We start from the raw sequence: 27,760 nt of genomic DNA on the forward strand, positions 1-27,760 counted from the left end.
CAGCACGTCGTAACCGAGCTCGCCAAGCACTCCAGATATCAACAGAGGCTACATGAATATCGCAGCCTCATGGTCCATTATTATCGCACCGTGACATAGATCCTCTCGTGCTGATGGTGCAAATTTGGAGCCATGAGGTCAAGTGGCAAAAATGGCAAGCACTATCTTGTCCAGTGCCTTATCTTAAAATTTGTTTCACTTGTTTCCATACTGGACATTACCTCAGAGATACTGACTACAACTACACAAGTCCTCTGCGGTTGCTGTGATTTGCTGGACAGAGCCCCAAACAAGAACACACTTCGGCCTATTTCGGTTCTGCTCACTCCAACTATGCTGAATTATTCACAAGGCTGCCATAAGGGGGATAGGCGTAGTAATGTTAGGAAGGGGCCATGCATGGAAAACCCTCATAAATAAAACAACATTTGACAAATAAGCTTGACGTCAGTCAAGTGAACCCACTGTCTTGCCATGTAAGGCTATAGCCTTCACTGACTATGAACAAATTGGTAACAAGCAGTTAGACTTACAATAGGTTTTTAATTAATTGTGCAGCAATTCCTTTTGAAGCAATGTTTTAGCTTTAAGCAAATGACTTACAAAACCCTACCAACATCTCATTTGCAAGATTGTGATCAAGGCATTTTGTGTAGCATTCCCACAGCAATAGCTTGTGGTACAAGTCTTAGCCCAAAGCTTTAAATGCTGACCATGAAGATGTAGTGGAATAAGAAGACCACTGTACTTTGCAACTGGAGCTTTGCACCTCTTAATAGTGTACACCATAAAACAGGAATGAGTGTCCCATAACAAAACACCACACTTTCCAACCACTCATGTTGAGGTCTATATACAGTAACACATTATAGTTTAACCTTCTCCCTGAGGGTTCAGAGCCTGACTTTCCCACACACCATGCTTTTATGAATACTACCACCATTCGCTCAGCCTCTCTGCTTTCTCCATCAAAAGAGGGTCCGCAGTGAATCAGTAGGGCAGCATGCCTGCATGGTGAGCACAGCATTGGAGCTGAACTATACCGAAGCCAACGCAGGTGTCTGATGGCGGGCATCTGCTGGGTGGACTCATTCCTGCGCAACACTGCAGACGCTGAGGGGTGCTGAGAGAAACCCTACACCTCTGCAGACCAAGCAGGGGCAAAACAACACAGCATCACTACTGGTGATGCTCACCAACTGTGCCCCTGCCAGACCCCTGTCAAGAACATCACTTTAATCTCTTCGTCTGGGATCAGCAGAGCGGCAGAAGGCTCACAAGTCCACTGTGGACTCGCAACAGAGATTAGTGATACCATGGAGTAAGATGGTGATTATGCATGGACAGCCTGATGGGTGGATAAATAGATGGATGGGTGAATTGGATGAGGGAAACATATATGTGGTTGGATGAGTAAAAGAATGAATGAAAGAACAGTTGGCTGAATGGAAGGCCAAATGGGTGGAAAGATACATGTGTCAATGGCCTTATGGATGGTAGATGGACAGACAGATGTCCTGTCTCTGTCTGTGTACAGTATATGCTGCTCAATTGAACAGAACCATAACAATGACTTCAGATAGCAATAAACCAAAGAAGATCTTTCTCTCTCAAGATGATCTCTTCTATTGATGACAGATTTGATCCAGATTTTGCCTTCATAATCACTTTTTAGCTGTCAATTTTACAACATGACTGCAACACACTGCCCAGGTGTAATCATGGAAAAATATAACATTTACTATTTATTTATTTATTTATTTATTTATATTTATTTGTCTAAGACAGTTATCCATAGTAGATGTAAAAATGTTTTGATCAGTCTGGTTACACTTTGCAGAGCTGGATTAATCTACGCCAACAACATACTTGTATTCATATTTCATATGATACCAAGTTTAGTAGTGGCTAGTGGTGAAGTAGGTTCACCTCAAAATGTCAGGAGGCAGCACTCAGAGAGCTGAGCTGAGAACTCACTCAATACCTGATGAAAAGCCAAAGAACTCACTACAAGCTAATGAAGCTGAAACACAGTCACTATCAAGAGAGGCCAAAACTACCTGACAACCTCCCTTAGCATTTCCTGGCTGCTTTAGTCTTTTGCTTTACTTCAATACCAGAATAATCGCATTCCTGCAGGAACAGAAAGCTCACATTGTTGTATTCAAGGCAGTCACGATGAGAAGAGATACTGCTTATTGCTTATCCTTAGACCCAAAATGTAGGAACCAACACATTTCAAAACAAGTTTAAAATGACAACACTACAGCCTCAGACAAGGCAATTTCTTGCGATTCTGAGTGAGCCGATCGCAATCCAAACTAATGCTTGGATTAAGAGTCTTAAATGACCGTATCCTACCCACCCTTAAGCCCCAAGAAAATAGCCTTGCTGCTGACAAGCAGTTATGGAAGCCAACTCTCAGCTTTGTCCCCGGCCATGAACAGCGCAATGGGCTGCTGACAGGTTTCTCATCAACACAAGCCGGGTTGTTGCAACGACAGGAAGCGTTTGTCTCAATCAGCAGGTCGCTCAGATGAATTCTCTGCGTTGAGTCTTGAGCGCATAGCATTCTCAGTTCCCACACCTCCCTCCCCCTACTCCGTGACCCTCCACGCCAGGAACAAAACCCTGAGAATGTGAGCTATGCAGAGCTGGAGCTCGGAGACACCTGTTCAGACAACCGACACAGGGCGAAGCCTCCTACGCTGGGCCTCGTCTGAGCCGCTGCATCCGACCCCACCCTGACCTCAGCTGCCTCCATACACACACTCCAGCACTGTGGCACGAATAATCAAAAAACAAAAATCTGTTTTCATGTCACAGGCACTCGCGCAGGCCAGGCTAGCCCAGACTGTTTCCTGGTGGCAAACCCTTGCAGCTTTCATGGACACTTTTCCACTGTAGGATGCCTGTGAGCCCTTTCACAATGCAAAGTGAGGGCATAATGAAGTCATCACACACACTTGTCATGATGCTTCGCTGTTGACCTCATAAACAGCACAAACCAGAATAATGAAGTGTATTAAAATGCAAAGTCTCCTGAGAGATTCTCCCTGCCCAGCTGGAATACAGACTAAAGGCCTCCCACCTTTTAATGAGCAAGATTTAAAAGAAGAACTAGGCTATTCCCACTGAGAGCATGGGGGGCTGGCCAAAAACTGCAGACTAACCATTGAGGTTTCAGAGTTTACACAGAGAAATGTGGCTCTCTAGAGAATCCCCTCTGTGGCATTCAAATAAAAGGGAAAGAGGGTCATCCTCTTATGGTCCTTCTCTGTTTCTCACAGCCAGACCAACAACAAGTACTGCACCTCTGCTGAATGACGGCAATGCATGCATTCAAGAAGTATGCAAACTCTGTTCAGGGGAAGAAATGACTTGATGAAAAATAAAGGCATTTTCAAGAAATCACTACTGATGTCTTGGGCATCTGAATCTCTCTGACTCTTTACTTACAAAGCCATTCTTGGCATCATTCATCCTCTCTTTCGAACCTGAAATAATGGAAATGACACTTGTCGCTCTCTGAACATTTTGTTTTGAATTAGTTTGTGTATTGAATTTTGAAAGAAAGCTTTCAGGTTTTTTGCACCTACTGCATGGAATAATCCACAGGCTGATCTTAAACTTCACAGCATCACATGTTTGAAGGATTTCAAAGCTATGATGAAATCCACTGTATTGACTGTGTGTAAATGTTTTATCTGATCATTTTAAGGTTATTAAAATCAATGTGTACTCTTGTAACTCCATTGTATATTAAAAAAAAAGATCCATGATCTCAATGGGTTAAATAAAGGCTGAATAATAAATGAAAATAGCACGTCACACCCTCAAGCAATAACAGTTTTGAAAGAATGGTGTAAGGTGTATACACATGGTGTCCCATACCATTAGGCCTCTAGTAAACAAATTTAAAGTATGCAGGACAAATGGCTGAGTTGGGACGTGATGGAAGCTGGCCAAGTGCTGAGTCTCCCAGTGGGCTGCCAGCTCAGAGGCTTGGCGCTGACAGCCAGTGACAAGCTCCGTGTCACCACACTTGACTCTGCAGGGCAGCAGGGCTCTGTGCTCCCTCCATGCTACAGGACATACTGCACTTCCTGGGAACAGGAACCGCGTGCGTTCAGGGTGTGGGTGTGTTTTGTAAAAGTTGAGAGTTGTGTCACGAGGAAATTTTGCCCTTATGGTTTGTGTACATGTTAGCATGCCTACACTGTCATTTGCTTTTGTTCTCTAGGCTAAGCTGTGCGCTAATAAGAGGTTCTATTGTAACAGAAGCTTTTGTACTTGTAGCCGTTACTGTAACAGCTTATCATTGTCATTATGAGACACTGTGTTCGCCCGGCACCAGAGCTACGTTCACTTTCCCACGGAAACATTCCACAAGAGGAGTCAGGTGGGATTTCGTTAAAACAAATAGCTCTAAATAGTCATATTAGTGGAGTATTGCCCAATTGGGCGTGCACAAATACTAAGAGAGCGCCTGTGGTTTATTTTTCTGAGAAGTAAAAACTGTTTTAGCTTTTATACAATGGCTAGGCTCCCAAACGATTATTTTTTTTATCATGCACCTAGCTATGAGTTAGCAACAACAGAAGTTCGTTGTTAGGTTACTTCATTGTACCCGAGTAGCACACAAACCAAGCTTAGTAATATTGCTCTGCCATCATGTGAATAGTTGTAAAACAGGTATATTCTCTGTATTCCCCATTGAGCCATAATGATATTTTCGGCTGTTTTCATTTGGAAAATTCCCACTGGAGTTGCCTTTTTGTTTTCATGGGCTTGACAATTGTGAAGTTTTTAGTTAACTAGATACAATATGTTGGTACTCACTTTGCATCGGCGGTCGGAGTTGAATAGTTCCTTGCTGGTCACAATGTACTCCAATGGTTCTTTCGGAAACAAAACAATTGTTTTATTTCCCTCTTTCGAAACCGTGATTTGTTTCTTGAAACCTCCTCAACTCATCTCCGCTCTCTGTGGCTGTCCGCTGAACGCAACCTTTCAAAATGTTACGTCTCGGTTGTGCCACTCTCTAAGACCCATAAAGTGGTCTGGCAAGGTGCTGATTTGGAAACGGTTTGTTTATTTAGACGCAACGTTAGCAGATGGATATGTGACAACAAAAAGCTGTTCTGAGATCTGCATCGCAGAGGGCTTTCACGCATAGCCCGCCCAATCTGTTCGTTCATTGGTCGGTTGTATTATTGAGGCGTGCTTGGTGGTTCAGGTCTTTATTTTTATTGGCTTGTGGTAGTGTCAATCATCATTAACTCCTAACTCGCTGCTCACCAACAGGAGAAAACGAAATAATTGCACCTAGACTGTTTAATTCTTTGAGAAATGGTGTTTATAAACATGTATAAATATTCCAAAGAAAGTGCCTTGTTGAAAAACAAATGGGCGATGATTGTGAATCACTGTTTTAAAATAAAAGAGAGTCTGTTTGCTTTCAGTTGAATCATTAGTTAGGACAGTCATGTCCAACATTAGGTCTGTCAACTAAATGTTATTCGCTGATTTTATGCCTGTTAGGCCAGACAGCTCATAATTTCAAACTATACTTCTAACTGTACTTCCTCATATGTTGAAGTATCTTTCAAGCTTTGACCTTCTATATGTCTGCTCCCCATTTGTAAACACTGACATTTACAAATAATTCATGGTAAAGATCCTGTTTGCTTTGGGTTTTTTGGATGCACCCACACACCTGTTATCATTTAATGTTTTGTTTCGATGTTTTATATTTTGTCATGTGTACAACGGTCCGCACATAAACACTATTGTCTTCAGCTGCTTTATTCAATAGTTGGAATAAAGTTAATTTGAAATTGTCAATGTATTTTAAAATGTGTTTTACTTTATCAAGCAGTGGTCATGAAATGCAAGTATCACTTGAATGAGTTTTGTCGCTGTCATACCTGAGATATAAAAGTGGTGTGATACCTCCCCCTACAGGTCATGTTTAGACAGAGAGCAACAAGTAGTCAAAAACCAATAAAAGGACTTAGGTTGATCGCGTGTAATGATTACTCTAAAAAATAATAAATCATTAAAATATGTCTTGAACATACTGAAGTTAGACTAGTGTTTCTCTTCAGTCACAGTCTAGTGTGTTTAATCCCACTGACCAGTAATCCAGGGAAATCCCACACTCATGGACATGTTTTTTATTAAATGCAACAAACAGATAATTGAACACCGGATGACAGCATTTTATCTTTTATCTATCTATCTAAAAAAAAAGGGGGGGGGGGGGTTGTCTGTCCGTCTGTCTGTGTGTGAACAAGTTCCAGATACGTGCTAACAATAGAAGCACCCCCTTTGTGACCCCTTGTTCCCACATTAAAGTGCGCTGTGTGCCAAAATGCTGAACCACAGCTTCCTTTGTTCTCATCTTGGGATATGATGTGGGATATATTGTCAGGGAACAATGGGGCCCAGCAGCACCTCTTCTGACAGCTACTCACTCTGCACCATCAATACAGTTTCAGAGGCCTAAGTGAAACACTGCCACAAATTTGTGTTTCTACTGTTCAATGCTTCTTCTTGAATATATTTCTATTTTATGTTATATTGGTATCTCTTTATCACAATATCACGGTTGCCTTAATGCTGTGTTCAGATTTTATTTTCAGATAAAAACAGTGAATACTACAATTCAAGTGTTTAAATACAACCTGGCCTCATTGTTACTTATAATGTGATAATGGGAAATTGTACACTTAAGAAAATATCGACATTAATGTTGTTATATTTTTTGTGGATAATATCTCTTTGAAAAGTTACCACTGCAAAACTTAAAATATTTCGGGGAATATCATGGTAGCATGTCCAAAGATTTATTCATATCGAACAAACATTCCCTGCGATGTCACAGTATGACCACTAGATGTCAGGATAGAACAAGTCACTGCTCAACATAGGCCTGTAATAACCTATAAAACATTATTTCTCCAGCCCTTGATTGCAAATGTACGCCCTGTTTAAATGATTATAATAGTTGCAAACACAACTGTGGATAAAAAATTCAATTTATTCAAGGCGACCGCACAAACAAAAGGGTTGACAAGTTTTTGAGACTGCGCGACTCCAACCAGTATGTATCCCGGATGTTGCCATCGGAAGGGGGAGGTCGAGAGTGATGGTTGCAGTGAAGGTTGCCAGGTTTGTACAATACCCACGTTTTTCAATCGCATTTGATGGGTATCTCTGAAATACTGAATTTCGTGGAAGCGCAATCGGCAAAATCAGAATCCTGACACCTGGCCGTACTTGAGTTTTTTATATTTCATTCCACTTTAATTTTTGTGTTAGGGTTAGTGCGCATTCGGCAAAATTGCTAATATAAGTATAAGTAGTTGTTGACGGAAATAGGAAAATATGTACACATATAAAGCAACAAAAAACTGCATATCACGGTGGGCCCTTGACATAATATAATTACGCAGCACTTTTCTTCGGTACCATTGACCTATAACGACTCTCCCATACTGGTCAACGTCTAATATCTGGCAACCCTGCGCGCCGCTAAACTGCTACGTTTTCTCGGCAGATAGAGACACGGCTGTGTGTGTCTGTGTGGGAGATGGACTGAGTGAGGGCGCTCTTTCGACCAGTGCTGCTGATAGCATTGAAATACCCACAAGCTAGGTTGAAATAATTGACGGTTTCAGGTCGCTAAATCAACAAGAAAAATATAGTACCGTGATCAGTCTTTCACATCCCACTCCAAACACACTAACACGGCATTGATGGTAATGTATGCAAGGAAACAACCGAGACTCGGCGATGGGTAAACATCTTTTTAACGTTACTTATTCAGATTTTCCTTTTCCTCGTAGCTACGCTTTGACAATCCGCCATTTTTATTGAAACCAAAATAAGTGTCTGGAAACTTGCATGTTCAGCTGTTGCAGCACTTTCAACTGTGTCTCAATATTGACATTTGAAGCTTCATATTTACAACAGTTTTCTTTATATTTGCAGGTGCGACCGAAGAGATTCTCAGCCCTATCAGGTACTTGTGAGCTAACCGTAGCCTGCTAGCTTGCTAGCAGCAAATAAGATTAAAATGGACACTCTAGTTCAGGCTTCTGGAGAGCACAACAGGCCCCAGTCAGTGCGGAAAATAACGTGAAAAGTAAATCATTTTGTTAGAAATTGCAGTGTAGGCGATGCAAATATTTCCGAACGTAAACATTGTCAGGTGAGGACAACATAGACTGAATATATTCGTCGAATTCAGCTGTTTTAAAAAAAAGATACAAGCGAGTTTTATTACAGCTCAAAGCTAATGGTAGCCGTTAGTGTTAGCTTGCTTGCTAACCAGTCCGATTAGGGCCTGACCGCAATCTGTCATTTTAAGTATATAGTTAGCTAAACTCTCGAAACATCAAAGTACTCGACATGTATACTACAAACCAATGTATTAACAATTTAAATTTAAATACAGATAGTAAGCTATTATGAAGGCTAACACAAGTTTGTTAAATGTTGTTTACTTCGCCACTATCTCGTTTTATTAACGTGTCATAATATTAGAGTCGTAGTATTCATTAGCACGTTGTTACTAAGTGAGAAGCTACCAAATAGCCCTACTAGTACAGGTAACGTGGGTACTTAGTAATGGTGCACTCAAAAGAATTGACAGATAAACCTGCTGCTTTCAGATCATAAGTAATTCACTGTATGAATGGACATTAGCTCTCCAATATCAATTCCTGGAAATTGAAAACTTTGACGCACAAGTACTGTGACTTTGTTCTACTTTAAACAGCTAAATATGGTGTTAAGCAAGAGGGTAAGACTGGGACCCTCAGATGATGATAAAGTGATTTAAATCGTTGTTCACTCAAAGTAATAGGTTGTAGTGAGGTGTTTGATTTGTGCCTACAGACTCTCAAATACTCATCCAAGAGCCACCCTGGAGGGGACCACCGACATGAAAAGATGCGAGACTCCTCAGATGTCACTCCTCCCTGCAAAATGCTCAGGAGGTCTGACAGCCCTGAAAACAAACACATCGACAGCACAGGGCACAGCAGAGCAAAGGCTGTCCACACACACCGGGCCAGAGACAGGGATGGAGGTGAGACACTGTGGTTATTGAGACTAAAATGGGTTTAGATTAAAAACAAATAGCTTGCTGTAGATGATGCTGTCACATAAGGCAGTAAATTTGCCACTGAAACTCTGCAGAAGTGTATTTTAATTTTTTACCCACAGTAGCAACTACAGCATGCTTTATGCTTGTTTCTGTAAGTAAGTTGCAGGTATTCTGCCTGTTGCATTTTTGGATCATACAAATGTAAAATAGATCTGGACTTTATGCTACATTTCAGTGGCAAGCAACTAAATTTCGTTTTGATTTAGAAGCGTTTGACATTCATCAGTTGAGTAAACCTGGGACGTTTGCGGTTGGTTGAACTTTGTGGTTTGTTGAAAGGTAACCACAAACGTAGATTTTTTTTAGAGTGTATTAAAATTGTTATGCATTGGAGTGAAAAATAACTCCACACACACAGCCAAAGCTTTCGGGAGTTAATGGTAATAACTCTTTGCCTTGTTTAAGGTTTATATCTGAATTTGTTTTGGAGCTGACCAGTTTTGTTGACAATATGTCAGAAGTTCTTTTGCTTGAGGTTTGAAAAGTAGCTTTTCAGTGATGGCAAGTAGAAACTTGTATACAGGTTTTGACAGTTTTGCATTTATTGTAGATTTACTGTGTTTGCGTCATATTTTCTTTTAAAGTTAACACAAATGTATGGACACAAAACATTCTTCTGTTTTTCTAAATTTGCATAACGGGCAAGCAGTTTTATCCATGCATTCAAGATTATGTTGGTGTATAAGAATGCTTTACTGCTATGTGGAGCTGAATCTATAAGAGTACCGTATTGAGTTTGAGTTGTGTTAAGTTTGCCGGCATAATGTATTGTGTTGCTGTTTTTTCAAAGTGATGAATTGCTAAAACATTTGCAGCATCAGTGTTGAACTGCAGCAGTCACTGTGCGACATCTGTCAGACAAGGTGACAACAAAACAATTGAGGATATAAAGTATTACAGGCTTTCCCTTGCTGGCAGAAAGGGGCGGTAGGAATATTGACGTTGGGGGGGTTAATTTGTAGATCAAAGTTACCGGAATTTTTGTACAGATTTTTAAGAAATGCCACATTATATTTTCCATCAAGATATTTGAAATTGAAATGGTGTCAAAGTCTCTAATGCTGACAGCTTAAAAAAAACGAATACCAAAGCATTTCATTTCATTATTTCAGTAGTCTTCTGCTATTGTTACATGTAGCCAGTAAACATTAGATTCTAGCCATATACATCACCCTTAATCTGAGTGCATTTTGCTTTAGACAACATCATACTAAATGTCTTAAGTCTACTTGATGTGTGTTGTGCATCACAGTGATGGTGGTTATTATACAAGAAGTGATAATTGACAAAATACAACAAAATTAATTTGTACAGAATTTCAACACAAGATGATATATATCATGACAGCCTCTGAAGAAGAGAAGAACATAGCTATTAGGGATGTCAGTTTTGGTTAATTTTGCTTTCAATAGTCCTATAACCATTAACCGGTAACTGAGCAGTTAATTTTGCTCTGAGGAGCATGCTGGGGTGCTTTTCCCAGTCAGTCGTGTCCTGGAAGATTTCTAACAACCGGGAGAAATTGTGGCCAAATATCTGTGTTTATGAACCCTATTTTCCCATGTTTTTGTGTTTAAGTGACTATGGGAGTCAGTTTTTGAAATTGATCCAACAGGCTGTAATGTAATTTCACTGTGTGTTTGCTTATGATTAATGTACATCCGCTGAAAGTGATTGTTCTTGCCACTGACAGGCGCAGATTATTCTTCTACATGTCTGACAGCATTCTGGAAAATATCCCTAATGAGATAAATCTTTTTGTTAACGAGTAAAATCCTTTTTGTTTAACCAGAAACAGCCACTATATCGCTCTAAAGCCACCAGACTTTATTTACAAAAACACTAAGTTTATCATCGTAAAACGCACTTCATTCAAACTCAACATTAACAAAATAAACCTCACCAAATCTTAGTTCATCCTTACACTGTTCCAACAATCACCTCCAGCTCGGTTTTGGTCATAATGAACCCTTAATTCACAGAATTGGCAGAGGAGTGAGAGAGGGCAGACATTATAGAAGCAGCGGGGGAAACGGCATGTAAGGCCAAAATATTTTGTGCATCTTACTTTTATTATTATTATTTTCACTGGACATTATGACTTGAGAGACTTGCATGTGTTGAACTTCGACACTTTTTCCCAGTAAAAACCAGTAATTACCAGATAACGGAAGCCATTCTCCTAGTCAGCATTGATGAAGTGAAGGTATTTGTGAAGTAGCGTTTGTTTGTGAGAGTTTTCCAGCAGTGTTGGTTAGAGCTAGCCTGTCTTTTTGACTTTTCGCTCATCCTTCCTCTCAATTTTTTTTTCCAGTGTGTGTAGTCACGGTAGCCCTCGATGGCACAACATTCTGGGCTTTGTGGTAGAGAACTAGCAGTTTCAATCCCTCATGCTCAACCACACTGACTGGCAGATTGTGGGTCTCAATGATATGGTACACCAACTGGGTGATGGCCTCGGTCCAGTGTGCATCACACTGTGCGTGCATATGCAAGTTAACCTATAGGGCGACACGCATAACCAATCAAAAATATTCTTGGTGGTTAATTAACGGTAAGCCATCCCTTACAAGTATAAACAGCATTGGTAGGATAATTGTATGCACTGAAACACACAGAGACCACATTGGATGACTTTGCCAAGTTAACCTAAAGAAAGATTTGCCATATGATTTGACAAAGTTGAGCAAAGTCAAAAATCTAAACAGATGACTGTGTGATTCAGACCAGTATTAGCATTCCTGTTTGCAACTTGTACTTTCCAAAGCTTGTAAAAGGAAATGGATATTAGATTTTTAAGCAAGAACAGATTGTTTTATAGCTTACAGAAGCAAGGGGCTGAGGACCCAGCTAATATATCTCCACCATCTCCTAAAAGGAAAGTGAATATTGAACTTAAACATTTAACAAGTCGCAAGAAACATGACTCTAAATGAAAGCTAATGTTGCTTGATGTGTTGCTAGATGTGTAAACAAACATAACACGTTTGTCCTACAAACTTTAAAAAGCTAACACGTGTAATATTGAGCTTGTTGCGGATTTCAGTCATATTACAGCTTATATTTGATAAGGGGTTGGAGAGAGTTTGTTAAATGGTATCAGGTCACAACCCAAGTACTGACCTAGCTGGGAGCCATAGACCAGGGAGAGGCTATGAAGGAGGCCTGCAAACTAGCAGGTTCAGCAGGGGAGCTGCACAAGTTGGTACTATGGTCAGTGGCAGCAAACAACAGTGCTGAGAAGTGAGAGTGAGGATATGAGAAGCTTAATTCTAATGCGCAGTGCAGCACACATCAGCAGTGTTGCATAGCATTGTGTCATTTGACATGTCAGTTGATGCCCAGAGCTCACATTAGACATGTCATAAAGACCATTAGTCATTTCTGAGTGAACTGCCGCGTGCTGGTCCATGGAGCAAATAAAAAAAATTGCTTCTTTTCTTGAAGGCTGACATGTATTAAAATAGGACTGTAGCATATTCTGATACGTTGGTGTGTGGGAAGATGTCACCAGCGCACAGGTTTACATAGAAAACAATGGATGTAGGTCTTTTGACGGACATCATTCACTGGTAATGTGTGGCCCTTTAGAACCGTTTCCTGTCATCAACTGTGTACATATTAACTTCTGTACAATGTAAAAACGATCAATTAAAAGCTGTTAGAAAAGCTAAACCATGCAAGCTAATTAGATAGATGTTGTAATTTCAGCTACAGGTGAGAGTTCTTTATAAGTGGTTGGCTTCTTTCCTAGAAGAGATTTTTAGTCGCAGGCTGGGGAATGTGCAGTCTATTTTAAAACATCTCAAGAATACCATGTGTGTCAGGTTTAATGTTATCATGTATTCTTCCTGATTCTGCAGCAGCTGTTCTGCAGAGGGCTCTGAAAGGATGATTGATCATTTATTTACTACTCGTCCTATCTGATTGACAGTGTGAGGATAGTTGTAGAGCTGAGTTCCAAAACTTAACTACAGCCTTTTCCTCTCTTTTTCATGAATGAATTTTACTCACATTATTCAGGTTCCCCAAAACAATGTAGAAAACAGTCAGATTAGCCAGCCTTCCATATTTAGTTGACCCTTACTGTCACTTTGGCGAGGTAAAATGACAAATTTCGCTTGCTCTTGCTTAATAACATGTAAAAGTTAATTCTGTAATGGCTACTGCGAGGCTTTTGGCTACTTTCAGGTTGATGTGCTTTGCAAGCTGAAGTCTATACTCAGCCAAAGATTAGAAGTGAATGATAAGACCCCTCACTCTTTAAAACTACTGTGTGATTGAAGTGGACTGTGTTTCTGTAATTCACGAAGAGTGGTGACTCTTCTCTTGAGATATGTAGCTAATCACATCACATTAATTTTAGAAGAATCTTTAGGTCAAACCCTTATGCATATCATGTCGGTACTAGTGTACCTGTGCATCAACTTAATGGTTTATATCTGGAACTCCAGTATTATAAGCAGTGCTTACCACATCCTCAAACCAGTTTCCCTGGGAGACCTTGGATAGCATAGAGTCAGTGGAGAGAGGAATTTCATCATTCAACAGCAGCACCTCAGAGGTGTGGTCCACCTGCAAAATGTTGCTGAAACAGAAGCGTTTCTTAGTCTCAGTGATGCTACTTCTGCGTCACTTGACATACACCAACTTCAGTAATTGAAACTGCTGGCTACTGTTGGTTTTTGCATGTACTGTGGTTCACTTGTGGGTCACTTACTCCGCTGTGTGGTTGCAGTGTTTAACTGGAGCATAAAGCTGCATATCTGACAGATGGTACACACAGAAAAACATGAGAAGAAATGCACCAGGCTTTATTTGACTGATAACAAACCTTCAGAAACAGCCTAGATTGGGCTGATGTACAAATTGGCTCAGGACAACCCTTGTCCTTTAATTCCTTGTCATTACATTGACTGCTGATAGTCTTGATCAACTAACTGTAATATTCAGTTACTGTCCTGTAAATCAAACACATTATGAAGCTGAATTTCAAAATATTTTGAACATTACTTAAAGTAATGTAGTCATGTTGTACCCACTGCTGTGCCACCCTAGAATATCCTGTGTTGGGGACCATGAGTTAAATGCATGTCCTTGGTATAAAGGGGTATAACATAGAATACCATGGACAGTACCTAATTTGATCTGTTAATGCAGATAAAATTACGAAGTTCAGTAGGATTAAATATATGATGGAGATGAATGAGCATGATAGTCTAAAATATAGCTGGAGCAAACCAACATTATCTGAGCAGTGACTTTCACAGTTTGGAAGTGTGCCTCAAGGAAACACAGTTTTGGGCTCTAACAGCCCCTGAATACCCAAATGTTGACTTGGTTTTCGAAGATGAGAACAAGTGAGGTTATCTGTGCCTGCCCATCAATGCACAGTTGTGAGAACCTTGCACCTGGATTTATCCCACAGTTCAGCATGGAGAATATTTTTGACCAGTTATGCGTGATGTAATGCTGACTCAGAACAGGGTTTCTGTTACCTGGTAATTATCGTCCAATATATTTCATCTCTCCAGTCATTTTTATTAGTTAGTTTATTAGTCAAACAATTAGTTACAATATAATTCTAATTAGTTAGGTGTGAAAATATTTTGAATCTAATTTACCAGTTAGGTACTTGTTAATGGCTAAAGGGCTCTCGAAAGCAAAATTAACTGAATCTGACACCCCTTGTATTAACCAGGAATTGTATAAAGCTTTACTTTAGCTAAAGCTTTTTACAGTGATTTATACTTTCTACAGTGATAGCAGTATTTTTATCTGCTGATCGTTCTTTTTAACTCCCAGCTGCATATAAAATTAGGCTAAACTTCTCCTGTAAAGACCACAGTTAACGAGTTGAAGCACTTCTTTGACACATAAAAACATGCTACAGGAAGTTAATGATTCTGTTTTGCCATAGGCTGCGTATGGGCACAAGAAAACTTGTATCTTCTATGAGAAATGTGTGGCTTCCCTGCTGTGGTTTGCCTCACTTATATATAATTATACCCCCAAAGCAATGAAATTTTGCAAATGTCAAAATATCCTGTAGCATTTACACTTGCAGCATCTAATAATGGATGAGCAAAACCAAGTTCAGTCTTGCTATCTGATTGCTGTGCTTGTTCTATTACCTGTAGAGATGTTGGCAGTGTTTCCAGGTCGTAATCATCAGGAAGCAGCTTATCAAAAATACATTGTTCTTATATAGTGCTTTTCAGGGTACTCAAAGATGCTGTACAAAAAATAAAGATAATGAAATAATAAGGAGATAAACTGTGGCAGATATTTTTAAACTTAAGAAACTGGTTATTGCAAAAAGTTTAGGTAATGCTGTTAAAGTAACAGCTTTGTCAAAATACACCTTGATGGTTTAGCTACAGTTAAGACATATTATACTGCAGTTTTCAGTTAAAGAAAGGAATGATGTGGCAATACTGTGCTCTTTAGTAGCACTTACAAAATAGTGCCAAATGGAAAAAACGTTGACAACATACTTGCAATTGACTGCACATGATTTTCTTAACAAATCCTGTAAGAACATGGGAAAACCAAAACAGATAGCTGACTTAGAGCTTTGGAGACCCCAAACTGGTCATGTCAAAATTGTAACCAATAAAACATCAAATAAATAAACTTGAAACCAAAACCCCACAATGTGACTCCTGCTACAACGCACATTAACAAAGCAATAAATTTGAGTATGACATAAAATTAACCAGAATACACTGGTAAGCTAGCATAATGCTACAGCTAAAAATATGTATTTACCTTAAACCCACTCTGCAGAAAAAGCATCCCATGTTACCCTCTTCCATCTTGACTCGCCTGCCTGAGTATCTCTTCATCGTCTTCCTCCTCCTCCTCTTTGAGGTTTTTCAACACATAAGAGTACCAGCACTGTGGTACTCAAAGCTTGTTTATTGTTTTGCTGTATTTATAAAACATCAGAATGATGCAGATGGGCGACTTGAGTTGATGACATGTTTTTGCTTGCGTCCCTTCTCCTCCCTCCTGTTTACATCATTGGACTGCTAGTCGACAGGCATTGCACCATCTGACAGGCCTCAAAACTGCTACTAGAAAGTCAGACATAGTTTGCTACAAAGACTTTTTTTCCATTACTGTAAAATAACATTCAGTGTATTATTTGTTGTCTTTCCACTTTTTACCCACAGAAATATTTATAGCCACTAAGCATACGTCTAACACTAAGAGACATTCAGCATCTGACCACCTTGTTTCTTTCATTTCTCTGAGGCACCAGTAAGCATTTGTGGCCTTGTGCTATTGTGTGTATTTTGTTCTCAGCCAGGCTTTTCACAGTTAAGTCTATGAACTTGGCACAGTTATGTTATTGGCAATAACTGATGGTGTGTTCCCTCTCCTTGTGTTTTGTTGCAGGGACCAGTTATTCTCCACAAGAAAATTCTCACAACCACAGTTCCCTACATAGCTCCAACTCACATTCTAACCCCAGCAAGACCTCAGAAACAGTAAGTGTTTCCTCTGCCTCAGCCATGGATTAAACATCGTTTTTCCAGCTCTACATCTTGATTGTTTGTTGGTAGTAGCTGCTGTTTGGTAGTTTCACAGCTTTGATATTAGGTTTTGTTTTGTGCTCTTGATGTAAAGATGAAAAGCTATGTTGATAACAACTTGGAAAGTTATATTTTATATTTTCAAAGGAAAACTGCAAACATCTTTTAATGGCAGAAAATCAATAAGCTTACATCTTTGTCTTTTCATTTCCTCTTCAATAAACCAAAATGTTTTCATCATTAACATAGATTAAAAGACCATTCTAGCACGATTGAACTTTGTTTCCCATCATTTAATCTTAGTTTTGTTCTTACATGCTTAAGCCAATTTTTACAGTTAAATCACTTTTTTGTTCCTCTCTTACCTTCGTATGTTCAATTTTACTTGGCAAAGAGAGCAATTCCAAAGCTATCCATTTCAGTCAAAAAGTCTGATCTCATCACATTGTTAAGCACTGCAACAACAAGAGAAACGCCTGAGTGTATGGCACAGTCATTTGATTAGTTGCATTCTTGTGTGCAGTGACTGAACAGTGTCAATAATCTGTGTATTGCCATAGAGAAGGCTCAGAGGCACTGTGTTTATGCGGAGTTATTTTCAGTTCCCCTTGCTTCCTTAATGGATAACCTCTAATTGTCTGTTTTGTTGTCTGTATTTGCCTTACAATATTGACCTTAACAACACAATGAATGTGGAACATTACAATATGATGGAGGTGCTGGATTACAGTGTAATATCGTATAAGAATGCAGGATATTGGCACAAATCACCAGTCACAAAATACTGAATCTTAGTAAATAGCAAACTTGTTCACTTTGGCACCTTAACAACTTGAGCTGTTTCTGAAATAAGCCTTCCCTCCCACCTTAACACCTTCTGTGAAAACAGTCCAGCTGTAGCTATCTCCCATCCCCAATAGCTCTTGATATTTCAGGTTACATTACAAGCTCTTGCATCAGATCTCCTCAACACACACACACACACACACACACACACACACACACACACACACACACACACACACACACACACACACACACACAAAATCGGTTGCTGTCTGGCTTCCCTCATATTCCTAAATATTTTCTCTTTATCTCAGCCTTATGAACCAGGTGACGACTGGTCGGAGCACATCAGCTCCTCTGGAAAGAAATACTATTACAACTGCAGGACAGAGGTGTCCCAGTGGGAGAAGCCCAAAGAATGGTTGGAGAGGTAGCTATAATCCCTGTACCCAAACCACTTGGTTGGACACACTTTATTTTAATCAGTGTCAGGCAAAGCTAGAAAGATAAAACTTAAATACATGGCTAATATCTGTTTGCATCCTACTTGTGTTTCGCAGAGAACAGAGGCAAAAAGAGGCAACAAAGACTGCAGTTGTCAACAGTTTCCCCAAAGACAGGGACTACAGAAGAGAAGCAATGCAAGCTTCGACAGCCCCTGGCTTTACTTCTACTAGTAAGTGTTACAACACATATCCTGTATCCTTGTCAGTCTGCTGCAACGGACCATCATGAATTGCATGTCTGTATATTTTGGTAGTTGGCTTTGCTTGCCCAAAACATCACAGATGAGTGTTTTCCCTCTTTGTCACTCCCTTTGTACAAATCTACCTGAAAGCCTTTGGCTTAAGCATTGTTATTGGTTAGTCAATGATGACTGTTGTTGAGCTGACCTTTGGCTGATGAATGCTAAGGAACTGCTTACCAAAAGACTGAGACTACAAAGGGCTGAAACTTGCATGCTAATGTGGCTTGTAGACACATACTGTGGCTTTGCACTAAAACTAAGCTGGTGATCCAACTAACTAGAGTCAGGACCACTGATAATGTGTGTGAGCCGGAGAAACAATGAGTTATAGTTGAATTATAGTATTGTATAATCCACTTCAGGATGTTTCAGTGCAAAGACACATCTCACCTGATACATCATTTGTTGAAGTCCACCATATTTAAGTCTCTTCGGTCATAATGTCCAGTGAGAATAATTCCTGTGTTAGATGTGAAAGATGTTTTTGTGAATGGAATCTGGTGGCTTTGGCAAGCTTGATATAAGGGCTGTTTATGGTTAAACAAAATAGATCTTTTTCTTTAACAAAAAGGTCCGTCTCCATAAGGATCCTTTCCATAATGTTGTCAGACACTTAATAATAATACCAATAATAATCTGAGCCTGTTAGCGGCAATTGATGATGTGCAAAAGCCCGGAGGGATTAGGTTCTGTAGCCTGTTTTGTGGCTGCCAGCTGCGGCATTTGTCACTGAGACACAAAAACATGGGAGAAAAGGTTCCATAATCAAATATTAAGCGACTGGAGTTACTCCCATTTGTCCAAGACATTGAAATCTCCCAGGGCATGTGGCCTGGCACCAATTGGAAACTCTACACATAACGTCACTTTCATTGACTGAAAATTCGATGTAGGTCAAGCTGATAGCATCACCAACTCTGTTCCAACACCAACAGTGATTGAAAAGAGAACTGAAAGACTAACCAAGATATTTTTGGTGAATTTTGTTTTTGTTGAGTTTGAAAGGGTGTTTTATGATGAGTAAACAAGGGAATTGATACAGTCAGTCAGTGACTACTTTGCTTTCCACGTGTTTTAGTAAGTTTTTAGGTAGTCTAGAGTAGGGATGACCAGTATCCCAGTTTTGTTGCTGTCACTGGTGTCATGGATTTTGCATTCCTGTGGTGAAAGTTTTAGCATATTGCAAATAATGTAATAATGCAATAACATGCAGGTAGAGGGCTCCACATTACCTCTGATTATGGAATGTGTTGTCCCGTGTTTTTGTGTCTAAGTGACTAATGGAAATTTTTGAAATTGGTCCGGTATCAAGTCAGAGCGGCACAGCCGTAAGCCGCGACGCAGACTGCAGTGTAATCCCGCCGGATGTTTGCGCACCGTCATGGCTCGTTTACTTTAAGTGTTTGTTTTTTCCACTTACATGCTCACATTGTAATTCAAAGTGTCCTGACAAGTATCCTTACAGAGATACCTTTATGTTAAAGAGTAAGATCCTTTTTATTTAACCAGTAACAGCTGCTATATCGCTCTCGCCAAAGCCACCAGCCTCTCCATCAACAGAAACAGTAAGTTAATCATAAAATACTCCTCATTAAAACTCACCAAAACCTTCCTGGTTTGTCTCTGCCCTTAGAGAAGCAACTCAGGAAAATGGTGTGTAGAGCAGAAATTTTTTTACATGTTAATCAGGAGTTATTTTCACCTGAAATTCTGACTGGAGAGATTTAAAGATGTCAGACTTCCTAGATAACGGAAACCCTGCCATCCATTTTGAACACATTATCCCGTAATTTAAATGTGCACATTAAAACAATGATACTATGTTTATCCTACTAGTATTTCTTATGCTGGCTAGTAAGGATAGCAACGTTTAATCTACTAGCCGACTAACCGCGCACATCCTTATCTGATGTTGTTCCGACACTGTTGATGCAATCCTTCTTTCTGCTGCCTTCAGAGTCCGCCCAGGTGGAGAAACCTGCAGCGACCCTTGCCTCCCAGTCCCAGTCATCATCCTCAGGCTCAGGCAGCTTGAACCCCTCATCTGGGCCCCCTGGATCATCTGCCTCCACAGTGCCCGTGTCCCCAGTCCTGCAGTCCCCCGCCCCTCCACTACTTCAGGACCCCACCTTGCTTCGCCAGCTACTCCCAGCACTTCAGACTGCCCTACAGCTAAACAATGCCAGTGTGGACATGGCGAAAATCAACGAAGGTAAGAAAAATGCAGATGGGTACATATTCAGTCAACTGGTGTCTACTTTCGGCTAGCTTCAGTGAATATGTGTGATGGGCACTAGGTAGAGGTTGACACTTAGAAATTATCGGCTGTACTGCTATAAGCTTCCGGTCTGACTCCTCTGTGTTGGAGGCTTTGATATGGCAGTCTCTCCTAAAAGGCATGGGGCCATGCACTTTAGTTTCTAGCCATGAGAAATTGTTAGTTTTGGATGCTGTTTGACATCTGACAAGCACTTGCACTCGTACACTGGCACCTTCAGCCCATGCTGTTTGCTGTGAGCCCCCTAAGCTTGCCAGCCATATTAATGACTAATATTAACAACTAAAATTGTTGCTGCACCAACACTGAGTGGAAAACTTGGCTGAGGATGTAGGGGGCACCAAATGCATCCTGCCAGTCTGAGTCTTAGTTATAGGATCCCACCCAAAGAGAAGCAGTAGTTACACCTCTGCAGCCTGGGTGGTTGAGGGAGAAGATGGAGAATTTGGGTACTCCGGCTTCCTCCCACAGACCAAAAACATGCTCATTAGGTTGATTGGTGACTCTAAATTGCCCCTAGGTGTGAGTGTGAATGGCTGTGTGCTTGTGCCCTGCGATCAGCTGGCGACTGGTCCAGGGTGTACCCCGCCTCCCGCTCGTCGACAGCCGAGATAGGTTCCGGCCCCCCCGCGACCCCGAAAGGGATAAGCGGCATAGAAAACGGATGGATGGATGGATGGCTGGATGGATGGATGGATGGATGGATGGATGTTTCACTGCTGAGGTTAAAGTTTTACTTCACAGAGTTTGACAGTGGATCTGGCTGCATGCTGACACTTTATCTGGCAGGTGTGTGTGTGTGTGTGTGTGTGTGTGTGTGTGTGTGTGTGTGTGTGTGTGTGTGTGTGTGTGTGTGTGTGTGTGTGTGTGTGTGTGGGTGTGGGTGGGTGTGGGTGGGTATGGGTGGGTGGGTGGTCAATGCCCTATCGGAATATCCCCATCGAACGGAACATTAATTTGTGTTCTGCGCATGTTCTATTCGGAAGGAATCTTGGTCTTTTGAGTGCAGGTAGCATGGATATGGATGGCACAGCTCCGGCTCCATTTCCTATTTCTTCACATTCTCGCCTTCCATTAACGAAGAAAGTCAGACAGATTAGTGTCAAATACTGGTGGTGGGTCAGTACCAGCACCAAAGCGCAAACGAAGGCGACTGCTACCAGCCCCAGGCTGTTCATTATCCACCGTGCTGCTGCTGTTGTTGTTGTTTTTGAAATGACGCGCATTGCGTCATGACGTTCTTCGTGTGTCGACACGTTGTCCGTGCATCGCTGTTTTGATCGGGATATCCCAATTGATTACCCCTGTTTGCTCACACATGAAAACAGGTTTCAGAAACCGGAATATTGGCCATAACCCGAATATTGACTACATGTAAACGTAGTGACTGATGACTTCATCACAAGAGTTCCCAGAGGTTAGCTGATGCAGGGTCTGCAATTGTCATAATTTTTATTGATCACTTTTTAAATATACAACTGGGAAAGGAAGATCATTAATGAATGCAGTGCACATTGTACAAATACTTCTTAATAATTTGTCTGTGGAGGTGGGACCAAGAAATCAGGGAAAAGAACAAAATGTAAAAATGATGAAATGCTTGCTCATAATTACGTTAGTTACGTAATTATCATAAACTTGAGAATGTTTTTATGCCTTCCCTCAGTCCGTACCATCCAAATCTCAAAGCATTGTGTCTTCAGTTGAGACACGCATGTTCAGTTTGTTTGACTATAGCCTTCTTGAATTTGTGGCGCATACACAATTTGGGTAGCAGGACTTAATCTATCTGTGTACGGCTTGAGATGGGCGTTTCATGCAAAAATTGTAACTAGTAGGAAGCCTCGGCTGTCCAGACCACTGTAGTGGTGACGGATGCTATTGAGACGTTGTGGTGATGTTCACAAACAGGAACATTAGTTCCTCAGCAGCAGCGAACACACAGCCTTCTGAATTGATCTGGGTACTCTTACACTGATGACTATAATTCACTCCCTGTAGTCTATATTTAGAGTAGCTGCAATAACATGCAAACCTACTTCTTCACGTTTTTTTAAAGCATTTAATGACTATTTGAAAATCAGGAAATCCTGAACCATCCCTAACCTTGTGGCTGTTTGTCCCACTCTAGTTCTCACAGCTGCTGTCACACAAGCTTCATTACAGTCGATGCTCCATAAGATCCTCACTGCTGGACCATCAGCTTTCAATATCACTACTATCCTCTCTCAAGCTGCTCAACTCTCCAACCAAGGTAAACGAAGCCTGCTGAAGCATATCTGCTCCACCACTGTGTGCAGATGTAGTCAGTTATGTGTGCTCTATAAGGATTATTTTGGTGGGTAAAAACAGGGGAACCTTCTGGGTTTCCTGTGCAATAATCTGTTTACTCTTCCAGTGGTTTTCTCAGTCTGTCTTAAGTATTATATGTGGTAGATTGTATTGATCCCTTCAATTGTCTTTCTTGTTGTTTGTGTACCTCAAGCAGCTCAGCAATCGAACCAGTCACCTATGTCGTTAACATCAGACGCTTCATCGCCCAGGTCTTATGTTTCTCCAAGGATCAGCACACCACAGACCAACGCTGGTCCTCTTAAACCCCTCCTCAGCACGCAGCCTGTCATCTCACAGCCAAAAGTAAGGCACAAAATTCTGTGTGTTCAGCAAGCTTCTACAGCATCCAGTTGGGAAGGAAAAGTAGCCAGCTGGCAAAATTAATAATAAGCATGTATGAACATGAAATGAGTGAAGACTTGAGTCTTGAGTCTCTTTGTTCAGACACAAGGAGCCTGTTGAATTTCTTAAAGAAAGTGGACAACATTCATTGAAGAAGTTCAACAAGTGCAAATAATCGCATAAACATTCATATTGCTGAAAGATGACTGACATTGAACTGAATTTCTTTGCACTGAAGTCTGGTTGTATGGCACAAGATTAGACTCCATCCTGTTGGATGAGATGTAGCAAATGCAAGACAATAGAAACATGCATATTTATTGCAAATAATCAAATGTATCCCATGTTAAAAACAGTATTATGTTGTGGAATACACTGAATCATGTTGCATCTCAACTAGACATTTAAAATAGAATGAATCATACTAACAAGGAAGTATACCCGATCTCTCAAATTCCCTAAGTGATGAATGAAGGAGACATGGCTGGACAGAATATACTTTCTGTAAGCTTGTATTTGGTGGACAGCACTTTGATGCAGTGCTTCTAACTTGCTGTGTTTAGGTGAGCACGCCATCAGTGAAGCAGGCTTCTCATCCCCAGCCCACATCCCAGCAGCCCCTCTCCAGCGATAAGCAGCACAGTCATGATGCCACGACAGCCTCCCCGCGCACACTCCAGCGCCAAGGGTAAGTCCAACCACACAACAAGTTCAAGCAGATCAAGCAGCATGAGACGTGAAGTAACAGGCAACCTTGGACGATATTTGAGGACAGTTTGCTTGACCATGGGTCATTATTTGTGGGTCTTTAGATGGCCAGTTCTGATTTAATGCCATACATTTTTTGTTGAGTCTGTTGCTCCCAGAGTAGTGAATTCATCTTTAACAAGTGCACACAAGATGTTTCATTATTGTTTACAATATTCAAGATACGATGTGTGAAAGCATATATACATTTGTGTGCATTGATGTCCTTTCTGTCAAATCATCTACACATTGTGCAAAATAGACTGGAAATAATCTCAAGATGTGGGACAGCCTGTTCACATCAGCTCATGAATGATGGAGTTTGTACCACCACACAAGAAGTTCACTCCTCACTGTAGACAGGCTTATTTGTGTGGTATTGTGGCGCCATCTACTGGTCATTGATGGAACAAGTTCCTGCTTCATTCAGTTGTCTCTGGTCTTTCATTCACTGAAGTCATTCATTTCTTTTGGGTAACAAGAAGGCAGCTTGTGGTCAGTTTCATCAGTGGTATTCATTACTGCATTGTAAAATTTCAGTTAAGTTTGTGCATCAAGGCTTTGGTAGATGTAGACTCAGACGTTTACAGGAAATGTTGCTTATCTACTTTCAAAGTCAGTCATTTGCTCTGAAGTTTGTGCAGAAGTGGGAAATGAACGGGTGGAAAAATGGACTCCTGTCAGTTTCCTCAGTCAGTTTGTCAGGTGCACTTGAATAAGGAGGTTATACAGTTATACACTTCTGATTTCTACTCCTTCATCCCCAACGTCCCCTTATTCAGACTTGGTGGCTTTGCACCTCCACACATTTATTCATTAGTTGTGCTTGTTCAGTTGTAGCCCAATACTATGTCTACACCAAAGCATGTTTCATTCGTTCATCTGACATCTGTGACTGGCTGTGTATCAACATTCTTTGTGCACCTAAGAGTTACGCAAAGTGTTTTTTGGGCTTCAGATCATTTCTTTCTAAGAAGCACGTTGACAGCACTTTAAGTGTTATGATGGAACAGATCCAGTGTTGACACTGACAGAGACCTGCAGTTGCTGCTGTTGTTTGTCTGTTTATACGCAATGCAATGCAATGTTGTAGAAAAAGTGTTTTCTTCCATCAAATTCCTTTTCACACTGTCTCAACTTCAGCTGTCCTTATTATTCACCTGTATGACACTGAGCCGCTGCTGTATTTGGAGCCTTGATCAAATAGTTATTTTCCTGCAGTTGTATTTTGTGATCAGCTCCACTGAAGTTCCAGTGATAGCAGCTCTGGGAGAAATAAAGTTGGCCTCTTCACACTGCTGCTGAGAACAAGTTGATAGTAGTTTTGTGTGAGACAGGTCAGCAGTTGCTTCACGAACACTCTTTGCTTACATGCTTCTTCATCCTGTGGGCATTGCAGCAGTCAGAGGAGTCCCTCACCGGGTCCCAACCATGTCGCCTCCAGCAACAGCAATGCCCCCAACTCTGCCTCCGCTCCCCCCTCCGCCTCAGCAGCCCGGCCCTCCTGCTCCTTCACCCCCACCCTCGCCGCCCACTTCAATGAGAATCTTATCAAACATGTACAGGGTTGGCCTGCTGAACATGCAGAGAAACAGGTCAGTCCCACCAACACTTCACCATCATTTCTGTTGATTGGAATACTAATGTCATTGTGGCCGTTCATGGCAGCATCCTTTTAATGCAAATTCTGTGTGTGACAAATCATCAAGGCATCAAGACTACGTGAAGAGGCTCACACCATGGGCAGCATCTGTATGTCTGAGAACTGCACCGAGCTCAAAAACCTCCGATCCTTGGTCAGAGTCTGTGAAATACAAGCAACATTGCGTGAGCAGAGGTGAGAATGTACATTTAGTCTCTCTCAGAAGCATGCACCTGTTAGCGTGTAAAGTGCAAACACTAATGGTTGTTGTCTTTGTCTGTCCCACAGGATACTGTTTCTGAGACAGCAAATCAAAGAACTTGAAAAGTTGAAGAATCAGAATTCTTTCATGGTCTGAGAATTTCTGGTTGCGAGTTGAAGCGGGCGTTGGGAGAAAAGGGGAAGACCCATTGCACATAGATGGAAGCTGGAGGGAGAGCAGTTATCCGGTTCTTCTTGAGCCCAGTCTCAACACACACAGGAGCTGCAGTCGGGTTGGCTTTGGACCGTTGGGCTGGGAGAACCAAGAGGGAAACGTGAAGAGCTGTTGTGAGAGGAGGAGGAGGAGGAGGAGGATGGAGGGTGGGGGGGTGGGATGGGGTTTACAAGACTCAGTTTGTAAAAACCCATGGCGGATAAAAATGTAGATTTCTTGTAGATGTTATTATCTATGTTGTAAATATGTTTTGTAGATTGAAGCCATGGAAAGCCATGCCTATCAAAGCTTTTGACATCCAAACTAATCAACGCCTAGGCGGCTACATTCATTAGCTAGCCTTTCCTTCATGTTAACTCATCTGCAGACTTCAAGCTTCATTTCGTCAATTCATAGATCATTGAACCACTGAGCGCGTGTGACCTGCATGGAAACAGAGGAGGATGTTTGAAGTCATTTATTTACACAGAAGCCTACTATAAAGCATAACACACTGGTGTCAATGTCCCCCCGTCCTCAAATATCAGTAATCTGAGTATACTCTGTCTAGATTTTCTTCCTGTGCCCTCTGTGGGTGAACTGTAACCTCTACTCAGGCGTGGTAAACATCCCCTCTCTGCAGGTCTGTCGCGACTGCTCACAACAGTTCAGTGATCTATTCGCAGCTTCTGGTGGCCCTGCATGTCCCAGTCTGAAAAAACAGTGCCTGGTGGTGTGGTGGAGTGAATGATAAGAAAAAATTAAGAGATGTGATGGCGTGCTGCTTTGGACCATCCCCCCCCCCCCCCCAGACCTCAGCCCTGCCTTGCCACACCCTCTCCTGAGACATCAACACTTCACACCTTCCTTGTAGTTTTTTTTTTTCTTTGGGTTCCAATAGTTTTTGTTCCTCTTTTTCCCTCCTGGTTCATTCCTTTGTACAGTCGCTTACATCCAGTGGAGTTTTAAGAAGAGGACACAGAATAAAAAGGTTTTATTTATAAGAGTTGTAGTGATGAGCAGTAAATCACAATGATATTCACGCATTTTTCATTTGCACCCAGCTTAGGAGTGGTGTAGTACAGCTACAGCAGGTTAGAGGCGGATGTGTGTGATCACCTCTTTGGTCAGAGCAGGGCAACAAGAGGTCACAAGGTCAAATGTGAAATGTATGTATTGTAATAAACATGTTCAACTAAAGCAAGCACTGGTTATTTTATTGGAGTGTTAGGTTTGGTTCATACGCTAGTGCCTTGTTGAAAGTCTTAAGTCTCACAGCCTCGTTTACCTGCGGAGCCCACGTTTTCTTTGATCCTGCTCGACCAATAAGAAAAGGTCTTCAGCAAGTATGTCATGCACAGGGTTGTTTTTCTAGCACGTCCCATCCCGCTCTTGTTCGTTTGTTTCCCACTGTTGAAGAGCAGGGTCCTCGGCTGCAAAGGCCTGTTTTTTTCCCACCGTACTATCTATTGAGTCTATAACTGAACTGCACCACACATTCAGTAAAGGTGACCACATCATTGCTTTGTATATTGTTTCCTGAAGTATATTGATGAACGAAATAAAATATGCCTCTCCAGGGCCATGTTGTTCTTGGGTTTTTGATGGTCCCTTTAGTTTCAGCGTCTTCCTTGGTTGACTTCAAACAGACATGGCTGCATGTCATTCAGCAGTACTAATATTGGTTGAAAAAGCGAGCGTTCCCCAGAGGAGACTTAGAATTCATAACTGTCTGAGCAACGACATTAC

The 27,760-nt window shown here is 41.2% G+C and overlaps 2 protein-coding genes across 7 annotated transcripts in view; one reads left to right on the forward strand and one right to left on the reverse strand.

Moving 5' to 3' along the window:
* mpp7a (MAGUK p55 scaffold protein 7a) overlaps positions 1-5,005 on the reverse strand; it is a 125,159-nt gene extending 120,154 nt beyond the window's left edge. For all 5 annotated transcript variants that reach the window (XM_070986157.1, XM_070986156.1, XM_070986155.1 and 2 more), the window contains exon 1: positions 4,843-5,005. The gene's annotated coding sequence lies outside the window, so the exon portion shown is untranslated. The remainder of the gene's footprint in view (positions 1-4,842) is intronic.
* A 2,575-nt stretch (positions 5,006-7,580) lies between these two features.
* On the forward strand, positions 7,581-27,593 carry waca (WW domain containing adaptor with coiled-coil a). 2 transcript variants are annotated; one of them, XM_070986441.1, is made up of 13 exons: positions 7,581-7,804; positions 7,999-8,029; positions 8,908-9,100; positions 16,583-16,674; positions 17,820-17,935; positions 18,066-18,181; positions 20,211-20,465; positions 22,663-22,785; positions 23,017-23,168; positions 23,771-23,895; positions 25,354-25,549; positions 25,664-25,791; positions 25,885-27,593. In XM_070986441.1, the coding sequence occupies exons 1-13, from the start codon at positions 7,764-7,766 to the stop codon at positions 25,952-25,954; spliced, it is 1,638 nt and encodes a 545-aa protein (XP_070842542.1). In that variant the 5' UTR covers positions 7,581-7,763; the 3' UTR covers positions 25,955-27,593. The 2 variants fall into 2 exon arrangements, with proteins under 2 accessions (XP_070842542.1, XP_070842543.1); XM_070986442.1 differs by having other exon boundaries at positions 23,020-23,168.
* The last annotated feature ends 167 nt before the right edge of the window (positions 27,594-27,760 follow it).

The sequence above is a fragment of the Chaetodon trifascialis genome, chromosome 18, assembly GCF_039877785.1.
Source record: "Chaetodon trifascialis isolate fChaTrf1 chromosome 18, fChaTrf1.hap1, whole genome shotgun sequence".
Lineage (NCBI taxonomy): Eukaryota > Metazoa > Chordata > Actinopteri > Chaetodontiformes > Chaetodontidae > Chaetodon > Chaetodon trifascialis.